The sequence below is a fragment of the Neolamprologus brichardi genome, chromosome 8 (genome assembly GCF_056152115.1).
Source record: "Neolamprologus brichardi isolate AB-2024 chromosome 8, ASM5615211v1, whole genome shotgun sequence".
NCBI lineage: Eukaryota > Metazoa > Chordata > Actinopteri > Cichliformes > Cichlidae > Neolamprologus > Neolamprologus brichardi.
The window spans coordinates 26,661,921-26,680,563 of record NC_142111.1 but is presented as its reverse complement, the minus strand read 5'-3'; the positions used below and the strand labels follow the sequence as shown (position 1 = coordinate 26,680,563).

Sequence of the window (18,643 nt, the reverse complement as noted above, 5' to 3'; positions counted from 1 at the left end):
GAGTGGTTTTTGTAAGTTGTTAGGTTAAATGGGTCTTAAAAAGAAAGCTCCACCAAAAACCTCCTTAAAATCGCTTTGATCATTACTGGATTTTACTTTAGCCCATAGCTTGTCTAGAAGAGACGCACTTGTCTGCAAACATTCACCATTTACTTTAGGAGGAGCTCTAATGAAGCATGAGATAGGGCGATGCAAAGTGGAAAAGAGAGAACCTTCTCTATTTTCAGTTTGTGTTACACTTTCTGCAGTGTCATTACCACCTAGGGAATAGTTTCAGTGTTCACAGATAAAACAGCATCCTACAAACTATACCATATATCTCTTTGAGGTCAATTTCATTCTAGCATCTGCCAGTAACTTTACTCAATCACTCTGGAACTGGTCACAGGAGGGACATCAAATGAATGGCTAATGTTCATTTGATGAGGGTTATAGATGTTTTTCTTTTTTCTTTTTCTTTTTTTTTTGCAGTCTGAAACAGTCTGAAAGTAACTGTCTTGATGCATGCTCAATCATCCAGGTAAGAGTTGATTCTGTTCATCTGGACGTGGCGTTTTCAGTGGGAGAAACGTTTCGTCACTCATCCACGTGACTTCTTCCAACCTTATAAACAGTACCTTAAGTGTTTGTTGGTTTTGTTGTTGTTGATGATGATCAGTGGTCATGGCAATTTGCGTGTTAAGTATCAAGGAACTGACCTTCCAGCCCATTGTTCACCAGTGGGACAGTTTCAGTCATTGTGCAAATGTCCTGTTTATAAGGTTGGAAACTTGCAGTCAGCCGAGAGTGGATGAGTGATGAAACATTTCTCCCACTGAAAACGTCCAGATGAACAGAATCAAACTTTTGGGAGTCTGAAAGTAAAGAATATTAAAACAGAATTCAAATATAGCCTTAGATGACTGTGTAAAGCCAAAAACGACAAACAAAAGCCCCATTTTTTATCTACATATTGATGCTTGTAGAACAATAACATTGTTGTGTGTGTGTGTCTGCTGCAGTGTGTCAGTGTGTCTGTACACAAAGAAGAGGATGATGATGAAGAGGAGGAGGACGTAAGAGAAGGAAGAAGGAAAGACAAGCGCCCTGTCGCCTCAACTCCTGTGCCTGGGTCCCCATGGTAACCATTGTTCTGTAACATCATTGTTGTTATTGATGATTATTGATTTTTCAGACATGTTTTAGCCTAAATTCATTAAAAATTCATCAGTGGCTGATCTGGACGTTTCCGCTGTTTGTACTGTGACTCCTCTCTGGTGTTACCACGGCAACCATGAACCGATGCAGTCATCTGGTTGTTTTGTGTGAAAACAAAAAAAACAACGGCGCTGAGGATGCTGATTGTTCAGACCGTCATCTGTGGGTCTGAGAAAAATCCTGCCCCTCAGTCTGTAGCAACTATAACATCACTGTTCTGTTTTTCATGTTTGTGTTACTGTGTGAATACAAAAGTTGAATCATTTAATCACAGAATATTTGTCTTGTTTTATTAGAGAATCTTTACCATTATCTTCCACAGCCACTCAGCTCCTGGATTTAGTCGAACCATTTAAGCTCCTGGAGTCGTGAACCTGAACTTACTGGACACTGTCATATGCCTCCCCCCTGTCCTGATTTATGTCCCTATCCTGTCCATTTTCAACATTGAAGCCGGAGTACCCGGAGCAAACCCACACAAACATGGGAAGAACATGCAAACTCCACGCAAACTCCACACAGAGAGAGCCCAGGCCTGATGGGGAAATTGAACACAAGATTCAAGATTCAAGAGCTTTATTGTCAACATAGTAGTATACACAGTGTACAGTGTACCAAAATGCTGTTTCACCCTAAGCCCCCCATGGTGTATTTATAAATATATAAAGGATATATCTCCAAGAGATATAAAACTAGGAATTAGAAATAAATAACTTGCTAAATTTTGGTAAAATTAAGGGATAAAGAGGTACTCATTACTAACTATACAATACTGTAATGGTAACTATATAATATTAACTGTACGATAAACAAAGACAGGACAGAGATAATACAAAGTGGAATGTGCAGTAGGTATTGAATACCAGTTTCAAGTTATTGTCGTCCTTGCCTCTCTGTTCGAACCCTCTTTCCTCATTCTCTTGGTATTATGCTCATCGTTCTTGTCAGATCGCTTAGCTGTCGGTGGCTCTGCTCCATCGGGCAGTAAGTCTACCCAGTCCTCCCAGGACCTGGATAACGTCTTCCAGAGGTGGCGTGGATCACAGCAACCTAAGCCGTTTGCGACGCACTACAAGTATGGCGTCCATGAAACAGATGGCTCTACTAAATGTAAGGTCGCTGGTGAATAAGACTTTTGTTTTAAATGACTTTTTCCTCACCTCGGGGCTGGACGTTCTGTTCCTGACGTTCTGTTCGCCCTGGTGAGTCGTTCTCCTTCTCGGAGGTTCTCCCTCCAGACTGTGCCTTCTTCAGCTCACCTACGCTTACAGCAGAGGTGGTAGCTTAGCCTTGGTTTTTGAAAATAAACATAAAATTCGGCAGCTCCCCTCCCCTACCTACCTTTGGAGTTCAATTATTGGATATGGCCGATTCTTCTAAAACTCTACCGACCACCGAAATACAACAAGGCTTTTATTCATGACTTTGCTGATCTATTAGGATCTGTTCTTTTTAAATATGACTGTGTTCTTATCACGGGTGATTTTAATATTCATATCTGTTGTAAGGATGATCCATTAGCCAAAGACTTTATTGCTCTAACTGACCCACTTAACCTAGTTCAGTGGCTAAATAAACCAACACACTCTGAAGGCCATACCTTTGATCTGTTTTTTCCATATGGCCCGGACCGGTCCGTTCTCACTGCCGGGGCGTAGTATACCGACGTTTTCCCACATCCCACATCACCCCCAAAAGGTGACCTTCCGCGTTGTTATGGTCCGTGCTGGGTTATGGCTGAATTCCAGTGGAATGACGGTCCCACGGTTGGTGTCGTAAACCACCGTCTCTGTTCAAAGATGGTCGCTCACAGTGGACATAGATGCTTCTTTCACTCCTCTTTCAAACCATCTGTCCTCTCTGTCCAAAATGTGAACATTGGCATCCTTGAAAGAGTGACCTTTGACCTTTAGATGCAGCTGGACAGCTGAGTCTTGTCCTGTGGAGGTGGCTCTTCTGTGTTGTGCCATGTGCTTGTGAAGTGGCTGTTTGGTCTCTCCGATGTAGAGGTCTGGGCATTCCTCGCTGCTGTACAGCATACACCACATTGTTAAGTCTGTGTTTTGGTGTTTTATCTTTCGGGTGAACCAGTTTCTGTCTGAGTGTGTTGCTGGGTCTGAAATGCACCGGGATGTCATGCTTGGAGAAAACCCTCCTGAGTTTCTCTGATACACCGGCTACATAGGGGATGACAATGTTGTTGCGTCTGTCCTTCTTATCCTCCCTCGCTGGTGTCTGATCTTCTTTTCTGTGCCTCTTTGCTGACTTTAAGAAAGCCCATTTAGGATAGCCGCACGTTTTGTTGTGTCCTTGGGCGAGACACTTCACCCGTTGCTGACTGGTGGTGGTCAGAGGGCCCGGTGGCGCCAGTGTCCGGCAGCCTCGCCTCTGTCAGTGCGCCCCAGGGTGGCTGTGGCTACAACGTAGCTGCCATCACCAGTGTGTGGATGTGTGGATGACTGGATGTGTAAAGTGCTTTACAAATACAGACCATTTTTACCATTTACAACTGCTGTATAATGCACTCCTCTATCTTTGTTTATTTGGTCACATGACTGCATCACATGACTAAAATATGCCATCGTTTTAGAAAGTCTGCATTCTTGTGTGTCCACACTGTGATGGCGCAGCTGCTTTTTTAAATGTGTGCGTTTTCGACAGCGTTTTCAAAACCCTGCGTTTTTCTTGAGGAAAACGCTGTCTCAGTGTGGACGTAGCCTTAGTTGGTCTGGCAGAGAGGGATCACTGCTGCATGCTGGAGGCGTTGGCTTGTAGCCATGATTGTTTGGATGTCCTGCCACATGCGCCGACTGTCCTTTGTACTTGTGAAATGTGTGTTTTGACTGATCTGCATTCTGCCGCTTTGCCTCTGTGATGGCTGGTGATAGGTCTGCTCTGGCTGTAGTGTGAGCTTCTCTATGTTTGGACTTAAAGGCAGAGTCTCGGATTTTCATCAGGTTGTGCAGCTTTGCAGAGAACCATGTTTATGGTTTGCATAGGTGATGACGGTCTGGGAGACAGTGACATCCTCAGTTTATCTGCTGATGTAGCTGGTTACACACTGAGTTGTGAACTCCTCCAGGTCCACGGTGTCTGAGTATGTAGCAGCTTCTCTAAACATATCCCAGTCTGTGCATTCAAAGCAGTGTTGGAGAACAGGTGTAGCCCCCTCTGGCCATGTTCTCAGCTCTCTCAGGACCTTCTTGCTGTGAGTGCTAACCACCGTGCTGCATATATATGCTTGATCTACTTATTATATAAAAGCAGCTCAAATTTCATGCTTGAAAAGGAGGAAGAAGTGTAAATTAATCCCATCCTCTTTATTCAGTAACTCCTATATTCATCGTCCTTTAAGTTAGCTTTCCCATGTCTCATGTACACTTGTGTAGGAGCCATTTTCCTTATGTGTGCCGCTAGGGGTCACCTTTTGGTTTTACCATATGGTGCGTCTATGTGAACATATGTAAGGTAGCGCATGTAATTAGCAGCAGGTGTGTTGTTGTTGGGAAGGAGGAGACTGAAGATGGTGCTCAGGGTAGAGGATTCACTTCTGAAGATTGGCTCTTATCCAGAGGGCAGTGAGGCTCATAGTATGACCCTCGTTTGGTGATTTGTGTGCATGTGTGTCTTCAGGTGTGTGGTCTGGACTGGAGATGATAGAGTGTTCTTCTTCAATCCCACAATCCATCTCTCTGTGTGGGAGAGACCAGGAGAGCTGATCGATCGAGACATCAGCCGCATCATCGAGGACCCGCCCCACAAGAGAAAGAAGACCTCACCTTCAGGTCTGACCTCTCTATGCTTCACCTGTGTCTCAGCTGTCTCACTTCACTCTGTAACTGTGGATTTTACATCTTCGTGACAGAAATCAGCTCTAGCTGTCAATCAACTGGTCTCCATAGGAATGATGAAGATGAAGATAATGAGCTTAAACACGGCGCCAAGAGGAACAGGTGAGTCTAAAAGATGCAGGAGGTGAAAGTGTTTTTGTTTATTTTGTCAGTAAAAGTAAAGATGTTGCTTTGCTGATGTCATCACCAACCTGTGGCTCAAGAGTTGGGAGTTCGTCTTGTAATCGGAAGGTTGCCGGTTCGAGCCCCGGCTTGGACAGTCTCGGTCGTTGTGTCCTTGGGCAAGACACTTCACCCGTTGCCTACTGGTGGTGGTCAGAGGGCCCGGTGGCGCCAGTGTCCGGCAGCCTCGCCTCTGTCAGTGCGCCCCAGGGTGGCTGTGGCTACAATGTAGCTGCCATCACCAGTGTGTGAATGGGTGGATGACTGGATGTGTAAAGCGCTTTGGGGTCCTTGGGGACGAGTAAAGCGCTACACAAATACAGGCCATTTACTATTTTTACCATCATCGGTTCTTTATTTTTAGAACAGAGGAGTCGATGTCTCTCGTTCCCCATCCAGGAGGCGTTCAGCTCCTCCCACTGGAACTCCGGATCGCTCACTTCAAGGAAATGATGCTGGAGAGAGGGGTAACATTAAACTCAACACACATGCTGCACACAAGCACTCACTGAAGTACAAATGTTTCACTGGAAATACTGTGAAAACTCTCAGGATACAGCAACAGTTTACAGGTAAAAGAAAGCTGGTGCATCAACGGGACAATTATGAACTGCTCCCGAACCTCTACAGAGAGCTAACAGTAGTGATCATCACGTCTGTGTACATTTCACCTGATACCAATGTAAACACGGCGCTCTCTATCAGCGGGCCCATGATAGAGCCACATAAAACCAGAGTCGTGATAAACAATATATACGATGCGTTTTTTTCCTGAATAGTTTCGTCACGTTTAGTGTCTAAGGTAGGGATGGGTACTGACATAAACGGTAGTAACCAGACCGAAAAGCAGTGCACATTTCGGTGCTTTATTTTTCCTGAGCTGTGATGCACTTTAGATTCTAGCCAATCATTTTACGTTTCCGAGGATAGTAGGCGGGTCCAGGTACGTACGTTCTTTTAGAGCAGAGCTACAGATTAAAAATGCCCAAGGCGAAGCGGTCAAAGTCTGGCTGTACTTCACAGCAAAAGATGCAAACTCAGCAGCTGCAACAAGTGCTTTAAGCTGATACTGTGATACTGTCAAAGGAGGTAACACCTCGAATCTGATGAAACACCTGGCGACGCATAGCGTTTTTTTTAAAAGCCGAGAAATGCACCGTATTTGATAGCTTTTGACAGCTAGTGAAATGGTTATTAAAAAAGGGTCAAAGGTAAATGGCTGCAAATAACTTTGTTGTTTGCAAAACTTGTGCATTTTAAAATTGACAATTTATATTTGCATTTAAAGTTATGAAATATGATTCAATAAACATGTTTGTGGTTGTTACAGTAAAAATATAACTTTTTCTACTCGGATTTTATGTTTTTTGTCTGATTTTAGATCAATTGTGTTAATACAGTTTGTCAAAATGAAAACATGACTGTAAATTCAGACACGTGAGGCTGTGCTGAACAGGATGAGACCAAACAAGGCAAATAAATAGTTTTTAAAGGTGAAATGTAGAGAGACAATCTAAAGTAGTTAAAAATGGACATTTATACCCTGGTTAAACTTTTTTTTTTTAAAGTAACAAAATAGTTGCTTTTGAAGTAATTAATTACTTTTAGGATCTTGTAACTCAGTTACTAAGTCAGTTACTTTTTTGAAGAATTAACTAGTAACTATAATTAATTACTTCTTCAAAGGTTTTGCTTCCCCTGTCTCGTTTGCCCTGAGCTGTGTTTCCCTTCTGTCTCCCACTTGTAACCCAGTGTTAAAAACGGTATTAAAGGTATAAATATTGATAAAAACAAAGTTAATTATAATAAATATAATAAATACTGATAAAGCATGTAAACATAAGTTTAATTAATATGTACATATGTTATATGTAATGATATATGATATATATATAAATGATGTGGGGGCAGGACTTAGTCCTGTAGAGTGTGTTTGGTTAGATCCACTGAGCAACCAATCATTGGCCGGTCTGACCCTCCCCCAGTCTGTGCGCTGCTCAGACACCTGTGTGTGCCTTCGTGTGCCAGTCAGATACGCCAGAGACACAGACGGTGAAAGATCAGTTTACCCGTGCAGCGAAGAAGCTAGCTGGATAGTGAAAATCCTTTTTTCGGCGAGAATAATAAGGGTGATACTGTATTCCATAACTGTATTCCGTGAGCCAGCGTGAGCACTGTGAAGCCCCGTGCAGCATTTGTTGCTTCACATGGTAAGTCCCAGGCAGCACATGTGCGCTAGCATAGCATGCTACTCGCCGCTAGCTCCGATGCTAACTTCCGTTAGCCATTTTGCAATGAAAGTGCCTTTTCCGAGGCTAAAGCAATTAGCACTGAGTCTGCTGCACTTTATACGAGATGTTCTTTAAAGGTTTGTCACATTACTGTGGTATTAATGTATAATGTATGGTTTTGTGCGAAGTTGTTATGTTAGCACATGTTCACTTTTCTCATGGTGCTAATTATAGTTCTGCACACTAAGTATTAGCAACGTGAAACTAAGTGCCTTCACCTGCACTTTACCTAGCTGAAACTTGATAAATCTCAAGCTAATGTGTATTTTTAATGCACTGCTGAGCTATTTTGTATTATTTTAAATGTGTGTTTCCTATGCACTTTTTCCCTTTTGAAATGAGAATAATTTGTTGTACAACATAGAATATTTTGAAAGAAATTTAGAAACACTACAAGCAACTAGTAGTAATAATAAGTTACAGGCATGATAGCTTAAATGTTGAACTACTGTGTTCTGGCCTGGTCCCCAGGTCAGGTTTTTTCCCTTTGCTTATTTGGATTGGATTGGTTTTGAGGACCTGAGAAGAATCGAGGATCCCTTTTCCAGTACTGGATGGCGAGCCCAGCCCAAAGAGCCGGATGAACTGGTAGATTGTAACCCGACTGGTTACAAACACACATGCGTGACTAGTGAACATTGAAAGACTGAAATTGACTTTGAAAAAGACACAAAAGACAATATATCCTTGGGTCGACTATTTGTGGGGTTTATTTTATTTTGTTTTCAAGAAGCGCGCTCTACTTTTGTTAAATGTGCACAACTTTAATAATTGCTAATAAATGCAATTGTGTTTCCTACACCTACTGTGTACAAGTCCTCTGTTGTCATACACCCTTGGCTCCTACGAACCTAGAACCTGTCTGATCTGGTCCATATTTCCCTTCTGTCCTCGTACTGTGGTTAAAGGTAACTATACTGCCCGTACTACAGGCAAAGAAGGCAAGAAGTAACACTAACAGGTCTTACATGCCCATTACTAGTACTGCACCACCAGTGTTACATAAGTAAAAAAGTGGCGAGCCAGCCAGGAGCCTAGAGTGTTGTGTGACAACATTGGAATCCTGTTTGACTTTTGATCAGATACTGTGAAAATGGATTTTGTCGAGAAGTATGCCGTTAAAGTACCAAATGCCATTATTGTTAGTGGTGTTACAGATAGAGAGAAAGACAAAGAGGTATTTGAGTTTCTGGAGCAACATGGTACTATTCGTAGAGTACTCGCTGTCGATGATGACTCTTCCGCGTTCCACAAAAGTCATATTGTAGAGTTCGAGTCCGGTGCAGCCGTTGAAATATTAGCCCCTAAGCTGCCTTACCTCTTACAGTCCACTGACAATCCAGATGTCAGTTACCGCATTCGAGCCTTAACTGACGTCTATGCTAAGACCGTAGGGGGCAGTGTTACTGAGGCTTACATTAGCAACCTGAAGGGTTTAGCCAAGTTAAGTGGGAAGGATTTCGAAGAAGTGTTGCGGGAGGCCCTGTCCACAATAGGGAAGACCATTGAAGCTGCTGAGACAGCTGAGATAAACCTCGAAAATGATGCTGCTGATCAGACTTGCCCTGTGGTAGGATCCACACAACTTGGAGCCTCACCTTCAGTCTTAACTGAACTGCCTCACCCTCCTGAATCCATTCAGGGTGCATTCCAACGCCCCATGAGACCAAACTTGACACCTCAAATATTGAGCCCAACTGACCTCAACCCACCAGAGGTTCAGAAAGTAGTAGTCGAGCATGTTGTCAAGAGTGTTGAAAAGACATCACATGCTCACTCTACATTAAGACTCAGAGCTTTCTCTGGCAAGATGCCCAGACCTTACAGCGAAGCTGACTATGAAACATGGCGTTCTCATGTTGACTTGTTGATGGAAGATACTTCTTTGTCCGAGTTGGAAAAAACTCGTAAGATTCTTGAAAGTCTCCTTGCTCCCGCTTCTGATGTCATCCGCCCTCTTGGGCCAGAAGCCACTCCTGCAGACTATCTTAAACTTCTGGATTCAGCTTTTGGCACCGTCGAAGATGGTGAGGAACTGTTTGTACGCTTCATGAACACCTTCCAAGATCACGGTGAAAAGCCCTCTGCTTATCTGCTTCGTTTGCAGGTGGCAGTCAGTCACACCGTGCGCAGAGGTGGGCTTGAACCACATGAAGTAAATAAGCATCTTCTTAAACAGTTTTACAGAGGCTGCTGGGATGATAACTTGCTAACGGAGTTGCAATTGGAGCTAAAGCATAAGGAGCCACCCACTTATGCGGAGCTATTGCTTCTCCTGCGTACTGCAGAAAACCGACAGGAAGTTAAAAATATGCGAATGAAGAAACACTTTAGCGCCACAAAACCAAAAGCAGTGTCTCATGAACAGACGGTCACTGAAACAAATGCAGATGTTCGTCAAGCAGAGTCAGATAGTCTAGAAGAGCTGAAGAAACAAGTTGCCGATCTAAAAAGCCAATTAGCTGCCGTTGTAAAGCCAAAGAAACAAGCAACACTGAAGATAGTTCGAACAAGGAAACCTGAAAATAAAAAACCTGACCATGCCAAACCTGAAAACTCACCTCCACCCAGCCGCCCCAGTACTAGGCCCAAGCCCTGGTATTGCTTCCGCTGTGGGGAAGATGGACATATAGTAGCCACTTGTGAATCAGAGCCCAATCCTGCCCTTGTAGTTGCAAAACGAAAGGAATTAAGAGTGAGAAGGCAGATATGGGACAGGCAGAATGACCAGCTCTCTTTAAACTAAATTCTGCCTCCGTTGCGGGACAAATGGAGGCTGATGCTTTGTTAACCCGTCCCACCCAGGTTAAACAAAAAGCTTCACCTAACAAGCGTGCCAGCCTAAAGTCACACACAAGAACAGATTCCTTCGACTTTCCTAAAGGTCTAATTGGTACAAAGAGTACTGCACAAGTGAAAGTTAATGGTCACACAGTGAGTTGTTTGCTAGATACTGGTTCCCAGGTGACTACAGTCCCCGAGTCCTACTATCGTCAGCATTTGTCCTCTCATGAGATTAAGCCATTGTTTGAACTTTTAGAAGTTGAGGGTGCCAACGGTCAGTCTGTGCCTTACTTAGGCTACATTGAACTACATGTCACTTTCCCAAAAGACTTCCTTGGCATTGAAGCTGAAGTGCCGACACTTGCCTTAGTTGTCCCCGATGTGCGCACAGCTTCTCAGTCCTTAGTGCTAATTGGGACAAACACATTAGATGTACTTTATGAGCTGTACTCTGACACATGCCATGAACTGCAGCTGAACCTGCCATATGGTTATAGGGCAGTTCTAAAAGTTCTTGAGTCACGACACAAACAGTCCAAAGACAGTAGTCTTGGTTTAGTGACGATGCACAACAAAGAGCCACAGTTGATTCCAGCAGGCCAAACTGTTGTTCTAGATGGTGCTGTAGCTGTGTCAGCCGGTAACGGTGAAAAGTCTGTCTTGTTAGAGTATCCACGAATGTCAGCCTTACCTGGTGATATCCTTGTGAAACCTTGTCTCATAGACCTACCTGAACGAGCACCTTACCTTGTTCCAGTTATACTTACCAATGAATCCGAACATGATGTGACAATCCCTCTAAATTGTGTCATCGGAGAAGTCAGTGCATATCAAAGAGTTCTATCTCACGAACACTCAGTGAGAACTCCAAGATCCCGAACTGAGCAGAAGTCAAATGTAACATATAACTTTGACTCTTCCCCTATTAGCGCTGAATGGAAGGAGCGCATAACCGAAAAGCTAAGCCAAATGCCCGAAGTGTTTGCACAGAATGATCTTGACTTTGGAAAGACGGATCAAGTGAAACACACAATCAGATTGTCAGATGAAACACCGTTCAAGCATAGAGCGCGTCCCATACATCCGAACGACCTGGAAGCAGTCCGTAAGCACCTCAAAGAACTGCAAGAAGCTGGCGTGATCAGGGAATCTACCTCGCCTTTTTCTTCACCCATTGTAGTCGTGCGGAAGAAAAATGGTGAAGTCCGCCTCTGTATCGACTACAGAAAGCTTAATGCGCAGACTATAAAAGATGCTTACGCTCTCCCCAATTTGGAGGAAACGTTTTCCACCTTGATCGGGTCGCAATGGTTCTCTGTCCTGGATTTAAAATCTGGGTACTACCAAATTGAGATGGAGGCGCTGGACAAACCAAAGACGGCGTTCGTATGTCCCATCGGCTTTTGGGAATTTAATAGAATGCCCCAAGGCATTACAAATGCCCCCAGCACATTCCAGCGGCTCATGGAGAAATGTATGGGCGACATGAACCTGCGTGAGGTGATCGTGTTTCTTGATGACATCATTGTATTCTCCAAGACACTTGAAGAACATGAGGCTCGCTTAATGAAAGTTCTTGATCGCCTGAAAGAATATGGGCTCAAACTCTCACCCGAAAAATGCAAGTTTTTCCAAACTTCTGTCAGATATCTTGGGCATATTGTGTCCAGCAAGGGAGTGGAGACTGACCCTGAAAAGGTGGAAGCCTTAAGTACCTGGCCTGTGCCCCGTGATCTTAAACAGCTCCGCTCATTCTTAGGCTTTTCAGGGTACTACAGGCGGTTCATTAAGAACTATTCGAGTATTGTTAAGCCCCTCACTGACTTAACATCAGGCTACCCTCCTTTGCGCAAAAGCACAAAGCCTAAAGCTAAGTCTGTCCAGTACCATGACCCCAAGACACCTTTCGGCGAGCGATGGACTCCCTCTTGTGATCTTGCTTTCAAAACCATCATTGAAAAGCTCAGTACTGCACCTGTATTGGGTTTTGCTGACCCTAAACTGCCATATATGCTCCATACCGACGCCAGCACTACAGGGCTTGGCGCCGCGCTCTATCAAGAGCAGAATGGCCAGACCAGGGTGATAGCTTATGCAAGCCGTGGGTTGTCTAGGAGTGAATCTCGTTATCCCGCCCATAAGTTAGAGTTCTTAGCCTTGAAGTGGGCAGTGACTGAAAAGTTTGCAGATTACTTATATGGAAATCAGTTTACTGTCGTAACAGACAATAACCCTCTGACGTACATATTAACTACTGCTAAGATGGATGCCATGAGCTACAGATGGCTAGCTGCCCTGTCAACGTTTAGCTTTAAGCTCCAGTACAGAGCAGGCAAGCTTAACTCAGATGCAGATGGCCTTTCTAGACGGCCACATGGCGAGTTGCTTAACGACGCAGTGTCCCAAAAAGAGCTCGACCGCATACAGCAGTTCACACAGACTCACCTGTCCCTACCTGACAGCAGTTTAAGTCCTGAAGTAGTGTCTGCTATTTGTGAGAAACACCTTGTATGCAGCTCTCAAAATGACACCATCCCTTTGGTTCACTCGCTAGCCATTTCTGCAGCTGCCATTCCAGGTGACCTTGTCAATGAAAATGACTGTGGTGGTCTTCCTGTTATACCCCATATGTCCCCTGAACAGATCACAAATGAACAAAGAACAGACCCTTGTCTGAGGGAAGTCATTGCACAAATTGAAACTGGAGAAAAAGTCCCACCAACTGTGCGAGCTGAACTTCCTGACATCAACCTTCTACTCCGAGAGTTCAATCGATTGGAGATGCACAATAACATCCTGTACCGAACTCGCCAAGATGGAGGAGATGTTACTTACCAGCTTGTCTTACCTGAACAGCTCCGTGACCCAGTCTTCCAAAGCCTCCACTGTGACATGGGCCACTTAGGCACTGAACGTACCTTAGATCTTGCCCGAACAAGGTTCTATTGGCCTCGCATGGCAGCATATATAGAACATAAGATCAAAACATGCAACCGCTGTGTAAGACGTAAAACTCCTCCAGAAAAAGCAGCTCCACTTGTGAATATCAAATCCACCAGACCCCTCGAATTAGTCTGCATGGACTTCCTGTCCATTGAGCCTGATCGAAGTAATGTAAAGGATGTGCTTGTATTAACCGATCATTTCACGAAATATTCATTAGCCATCCCTACCAGTAATCAGAAAGCTCAGACCGTTGCAAAAGCCCTTTGGGACAACTTCATAGTCCACTACGGGATACCCGAACGATTGCATAGCGATCAAGGTCCTGACTTCGAGTCCCACATTATCCAAGAGCTTTGCAAGATCATGGGCATTCGCAAAATCCGGACAACACCCTATCACCCCAGAGGGAACCCGGTAGAACGTTTCAATAGAACGTTACTAAGTATGCTAGGTACTCTTGAGGAAAAGGACAAAACTCAGTGGCATAACTATGTCAAACCACTCGTTCATGCGTACAATTGTACGAAAAACGATACAACTGGTTTTGCCCCATATGAGTTAATGTTTGGCCGTCAGCCAAGATTGCCAGTCGATCTAGCATTTGGGCTGCCCTTTAACAACAAAAGTTTTAAGTCGCATTCTCAGTACATAACAAAACTAAAGGCAACTCTACAAGAGACCTACAAACTAGCAACAGACCATGCTAACAAAATGGCAGAAAGAAACAAAACAAGATTTGATATGCGAGTGAAACCCTCAAAACTAGAGCCAGGTGACAGAGTTTTGGTGCGTGCAGTCCGTCTCAGAGGCAAGCACAAGCTAGCCGACAAGTGGGAGACTGATATTCACGTTGTGGTGAACCAAGCAGGTGACTTGCCCGTCTACAGTATAAAACCCTTAACAAAAGAGGGCCCAGTCCGCACAGTCCACCGCGATCTCTTGCTCCCTTGTGGTTTTCTTGCCCCTGTTGAGGAGAAACCTGTCCAACCAACTCATGTACGCAAACCAAAAACAAGGCAATCACCTAAACAACATGAGGAATGTGATCATTCAGAACTGGAAGATGAGGATGTCTGTTGGTTCAGAGAGGAACCTCTTCAAGAGCCCATAAAGGTCACTCGAGTCTATGAGATTCCCCAGCCAAAGACACACCCTGATGATCACGATCATGCTGAAATTCATTTGCCCGGCGGAGACAACTTACATGAACATGACAACTTGCTTGGAGCTGACAATTTAACCGGATGTGACAACTTGCTTGGAGCTGACAATTTAACCGGATGTGACAACTTGCTTGGAGCTGACAATTTAACCGGATGTGACAACTTACCTGAATGTGGAAATCCACTTGGATGTGGAAGCCTAGAGGAGAGTGAAACCATGGTGGAACACTCAAACACTGACAATGAAAACGAGAGTGATGCTAACTTACCCGATGGACCTACCTGTGATGGGCCAGTGGAAGAAGACAACTCAAATGATAATCAAGCGAACTCAAGTCAGTCAGATACTGAGAGTGAAGCCACAGCGACTGTAAGGCGCTCAGAGAGAACAAGAACCCAACCAGAACGACTGCAATATAGTCAGTTGGGAAATCCTCTTATTTCCATTGCCCAGTCCCTGTTCCAAGGTCTAAGCCTGGCTTTTACCAGTGCCTTGACAGAACAAGATTCTGTGGTCATCCCCATGAATGCTGGTTCCCCGGTCATTACCGTTTAGCTATTCCATGCAAAGGGACTTGCATCATTCTAAGGGGGGATAGTGTAACCCAGTGTTAAAAACGGTATTAAAGGTATAAATATTGATAAAAACAAAGTTAATTATAATAAATATAATAAATACTGATAAAGCATGTAAACATAAGTTTAATTAATATGTACATATGTTATATGTAATGATATATGATATATATATAAATGATGTGGGGGCAGGACTTAGTCCTGTAGAGTGTGTTTGGTTAGATCCACTGAGCAACCAATCATTGGCCGGTCTGACCCTCCCCCAGTCTGTGCGCTGCTCAGACACCTGTGTGTGCCTTCGTGTGCCAGTCAGATACGCCAGAGACACAGACGGTGAAAGATCAGTTTACCCGTGCAGCGAAGAAGCTAGCTGGATAGTGAAAATCCTTTTTTCGGCGAGAATAATAAGGGTGATACTGTATTCCATAACTGTATTCCGTGAGCCAGCGTGAGCACTGTGAAGCCCCGTGCAGCATTTGTTGCTTCACATGGTAAGTCCCAGGCAGCACATGTGCGCTAGCATAGCATGCTACTCGCCGCTAGCTCCGATGCTAACTTCCGTTAGCCATTTTGCAATGAAAGTGCCTTTTCCGAGGCTAAAGCAATTAGCACTGAGTCTGCTGCACTTTATACGAGATGTTCTTTAAAGGTTTGTCACATTACTGTGGTATTAATGTATAATGTATGGTTTTGTGCGAAGTTGTTATGTTAGCACATGTTCACTTTTCTCATGGTGCTAATTATAGTTCTGCACACTAAGTATTAGCAACGTGAAACTAAGTGCCTTCACCTGCACTTTACCTAGCTGAAACTTGATAAATCTCAAGCTAATGTGTATTTTTAATGCACTGCTGAGCTATTTTGTATTATTTTAAATGTGTGTTTCCTATGCACTTTTTCCCTTTTGAAATGAGAATAATTTGTTGTACAACATAGAATATTTTGAAAGAAATTTAGAAACACTACAAGCAACTAGTAGTAATAATAAGTTACAGGCATGATAGCTTAAATGTTGAACTACTGTGTTCTGGCCTGGTCCCCAGGTCAGGTTTTTTCCCTTTGCTTATTTGGATTGGATTGGTTTTGAGGACCTGAGAAGAATCGAGGATCCCTTTTCCAGTACTGGATGGCGAGCCCAGCCCAAAGAGCCGGATGAACTGGTAGATTGTAACCCGACTGGTTACAAACACACATGCGTGACTAGTGAACATTGAAAGACTGAAATTGACTTTGAAAAAGACACAAAAGACAATATATCCTTGGGTCGACTATTTGTGGGGTTTATTTTATTTTGTTTTCAAGAAGCGCGCTCTACTTTTGTTAAATGTGCACAACTTTAATAATTGCTAATAAATGCAATTGTGTTTCCTACACCTACTGTGTACAAGTCCTCTGTTGTCATACACCCTTGGCTCCTACGAACCTAGAACCTGTCTGATCTGGTCCATATTTCCCTTCTGTCCTCGTACTGTGGTTAAAGGTAACTATACTGCCCGTACTACAGGCAAAGAAGGCAAGAAGTAACACTAACAGGTCTTACATGCCCATTACTAGTACTGCACCACCAGTGTTACACACTCACTGATCGCTCGCTCTGAGTCGTCTCCCTGAGTTTCTCCTCCGTATCAACAGGCTTTAGGTCTGTTTTGTTCTCCCAGTATAGGTAATCCTTAGGTTCTGTTTATACACTTTTCTGTTTGTACCATCATCCCACGGTGTGTGTCCTATCTGCCAGTTTAGTTCCTGTATTCCCAGTTCAGCCAGTTTTTTGTTTTTGTCATGTGGTAATAAATCTTTGTTTTGAGTCTGCACTTTTGGATCCATCGTTACTCCTGTCCTGCTGGATCTGGTGGATCAGACCCCGACTATCTGAAGAACAATGATCGATCTTCATCACAGCCACAATTCTCCGACTTAAAATTATGTTTTACGTGTGTCTGTATGTGTGTCTTTTTTGTATTTGTGTTTAAAATTGTTTCTTTTTCACCTCATGTTGGTATAGAAAGCATTATTGATCTTAATTCAATTCAATTTTATTTATATAGCGCCAAATCACAACAAAAGTCGCCTCAAGGCGCTTCATAGATACAGAGAAAAACCCAACAATCATATGACCCCCTATGAGCAGCACTTTGGCGACAGTGGGAAGGAAAAACTCCCTTTTAACAGGAAGAAACCTCCAGCAGAGCCAGGCTCAGGGAGGGGCGGGGCCATCTGCTGTGATTGGTTGGGGTGAGAGAAGGAAGTCAGGATAAAGACATGCTGTGGAAGAGAGACAGAGGTTAATAACAGATATGATTCAGTGCAGAGAGGTCTGTTAATACATAGTGAGTGAAGAAGAAACACCCAGTGCATCATGGGAATCCCCGGCAGCCTACGTCTATTGCAGCATAACTAAGGGAGGATTCAGGGTCACCTGGTCCAGCCCTAACTATATGCTTTATCTTAGTCAATATGTGTAATGCACCTCCATATAAATTACATTTATCACCCTGTCAGGATAAATACAGATTGAACCATTAAATTTAAACATTGACCTGTGGCTCTCCTCAGGTGTCTGCGTTCTCCACCTGGGAGAAGGAGCTTCATAAGATGGTCTTTGACCCTCGATACCTGCTGCTGACCTCAGATCAGAGGAAACAGGTTTGGCAAATGAAAGATTGCATGAAAATGTTAGAAATGAAAGTGATGTCATGATGTCACGATGACATCAGTGTTACCTGTGTGCGTCCAGGTGTTCGATCAGTTTGTGAAGAGCAGGATGAAGGACGAGTACAAAGAGAAGAGGAGTAAATTGCAGAAAGCCAGAGAAGAGTTCAAACAGCTGCTGGAGGAAGCAAAGATCACCAGCAGGTATTCCTCGTTCATTATTCAGAGAAGCACTCTTAATTATTCAGCTGTGTTCCTGATATGACCTCACCTCGACCGGCAGCTGTTTATCGACCAGTCGCTGGGACAAACTGGAGATGCAGACGAGGAATTTCTACCAGAATAAAATTCATCGGAGATTCATTAGCACCAAGAGAGCTAGGCTAATTCAGCTCCGGAAACAGAACTGTGTTTTTGTTTGTACAGTTCAAGTATTTATCAGGTTTTATAACAACAAATACAAGAACCAAAAGCAAGAAGCAAACAAACAAACAAAAACAACAAAAAATAAAAATTATCTGCAAAAGTTGTCACCTTTTCCAAATTTTTCCGTAAAAGCTCCACTCCGCCCTATCAAAAGCCTTCTGTGCATCTAAAGATATAGCCAATACAGGATTTGTTATTTCTATTCAGCCACAGCAGGTGTAGTAATGTCATATTATCGGAAGCAGATCTATTCTTGATAAGCCCTACTTGATCTTTATGGATCATCTGTGGTAGTACAAGCCTTGTTACTAAATCCTTGTCGCCTTTTGGGATTAGTGACATCACTGCCTGATCAAAACTTGCAGGGAGCCGTCCATATTCAAAAGCTTCATGTAATACTTCAGTTAAAAGTGGACATAGCAAGTCTATAAATCTGTGATAAAACTTCATTGCATGGACACCTTCCTTACATCTACCTCAGTTAGGAGAGTTTCCAATTCGTCCCTACCCTCTTGTGAAATTTTTATTTATTTTCCTTTTATCATGAATGCATTTAGCCGATCCGTACTTGATCAAATATTTTAAAAATCATGTTGAT

The 18,643-nt window shown here is 43.5% G+C and overlaps 1 protein-coding gene across 2 annotated transcripts in view; it reads left to right on the top strand.

Annotated features, from left to right (window-relative positions):
• Positions 1 to 18,643, top strand: part of tcerg1l (transcription elongation regulator 1 like) — a 70,202-nt gene that overhangs the window by 49,479 nt on the left and 2,080 nt on the right. For both annotated transcript variants that reach the window (XM_087844992.1, XM_087844993.1), the window contains exons 10-15: positions 1,002 to 1,120; positions 4,831 to 4,982; positions 5,063 to 5,150; positions 5,575 to 5,677; positions 17,524 to 17,613; positions 17,705 to 17,823. In XM_087844992.1, coding sequence (XP_087701118.1) covers positions 1,002 to 1,120; positions 4,831 to 4,982; positions 5,063 to 5,150; positions 5,575 to 5,677; positions 17,524 to 17,613; positions 17,705 to 17,823 — 671 coding nt within the window. The remainder of the gene's footprint in view (positions 1 to 1,001; positions 1,121 to 4,830; positions 4,983 to 5,062; positions 5,151 to 5,574; positions 5,678 to 17,523; positions 17,614 to 17,704; positions 17,824 to 18,643) is intronic.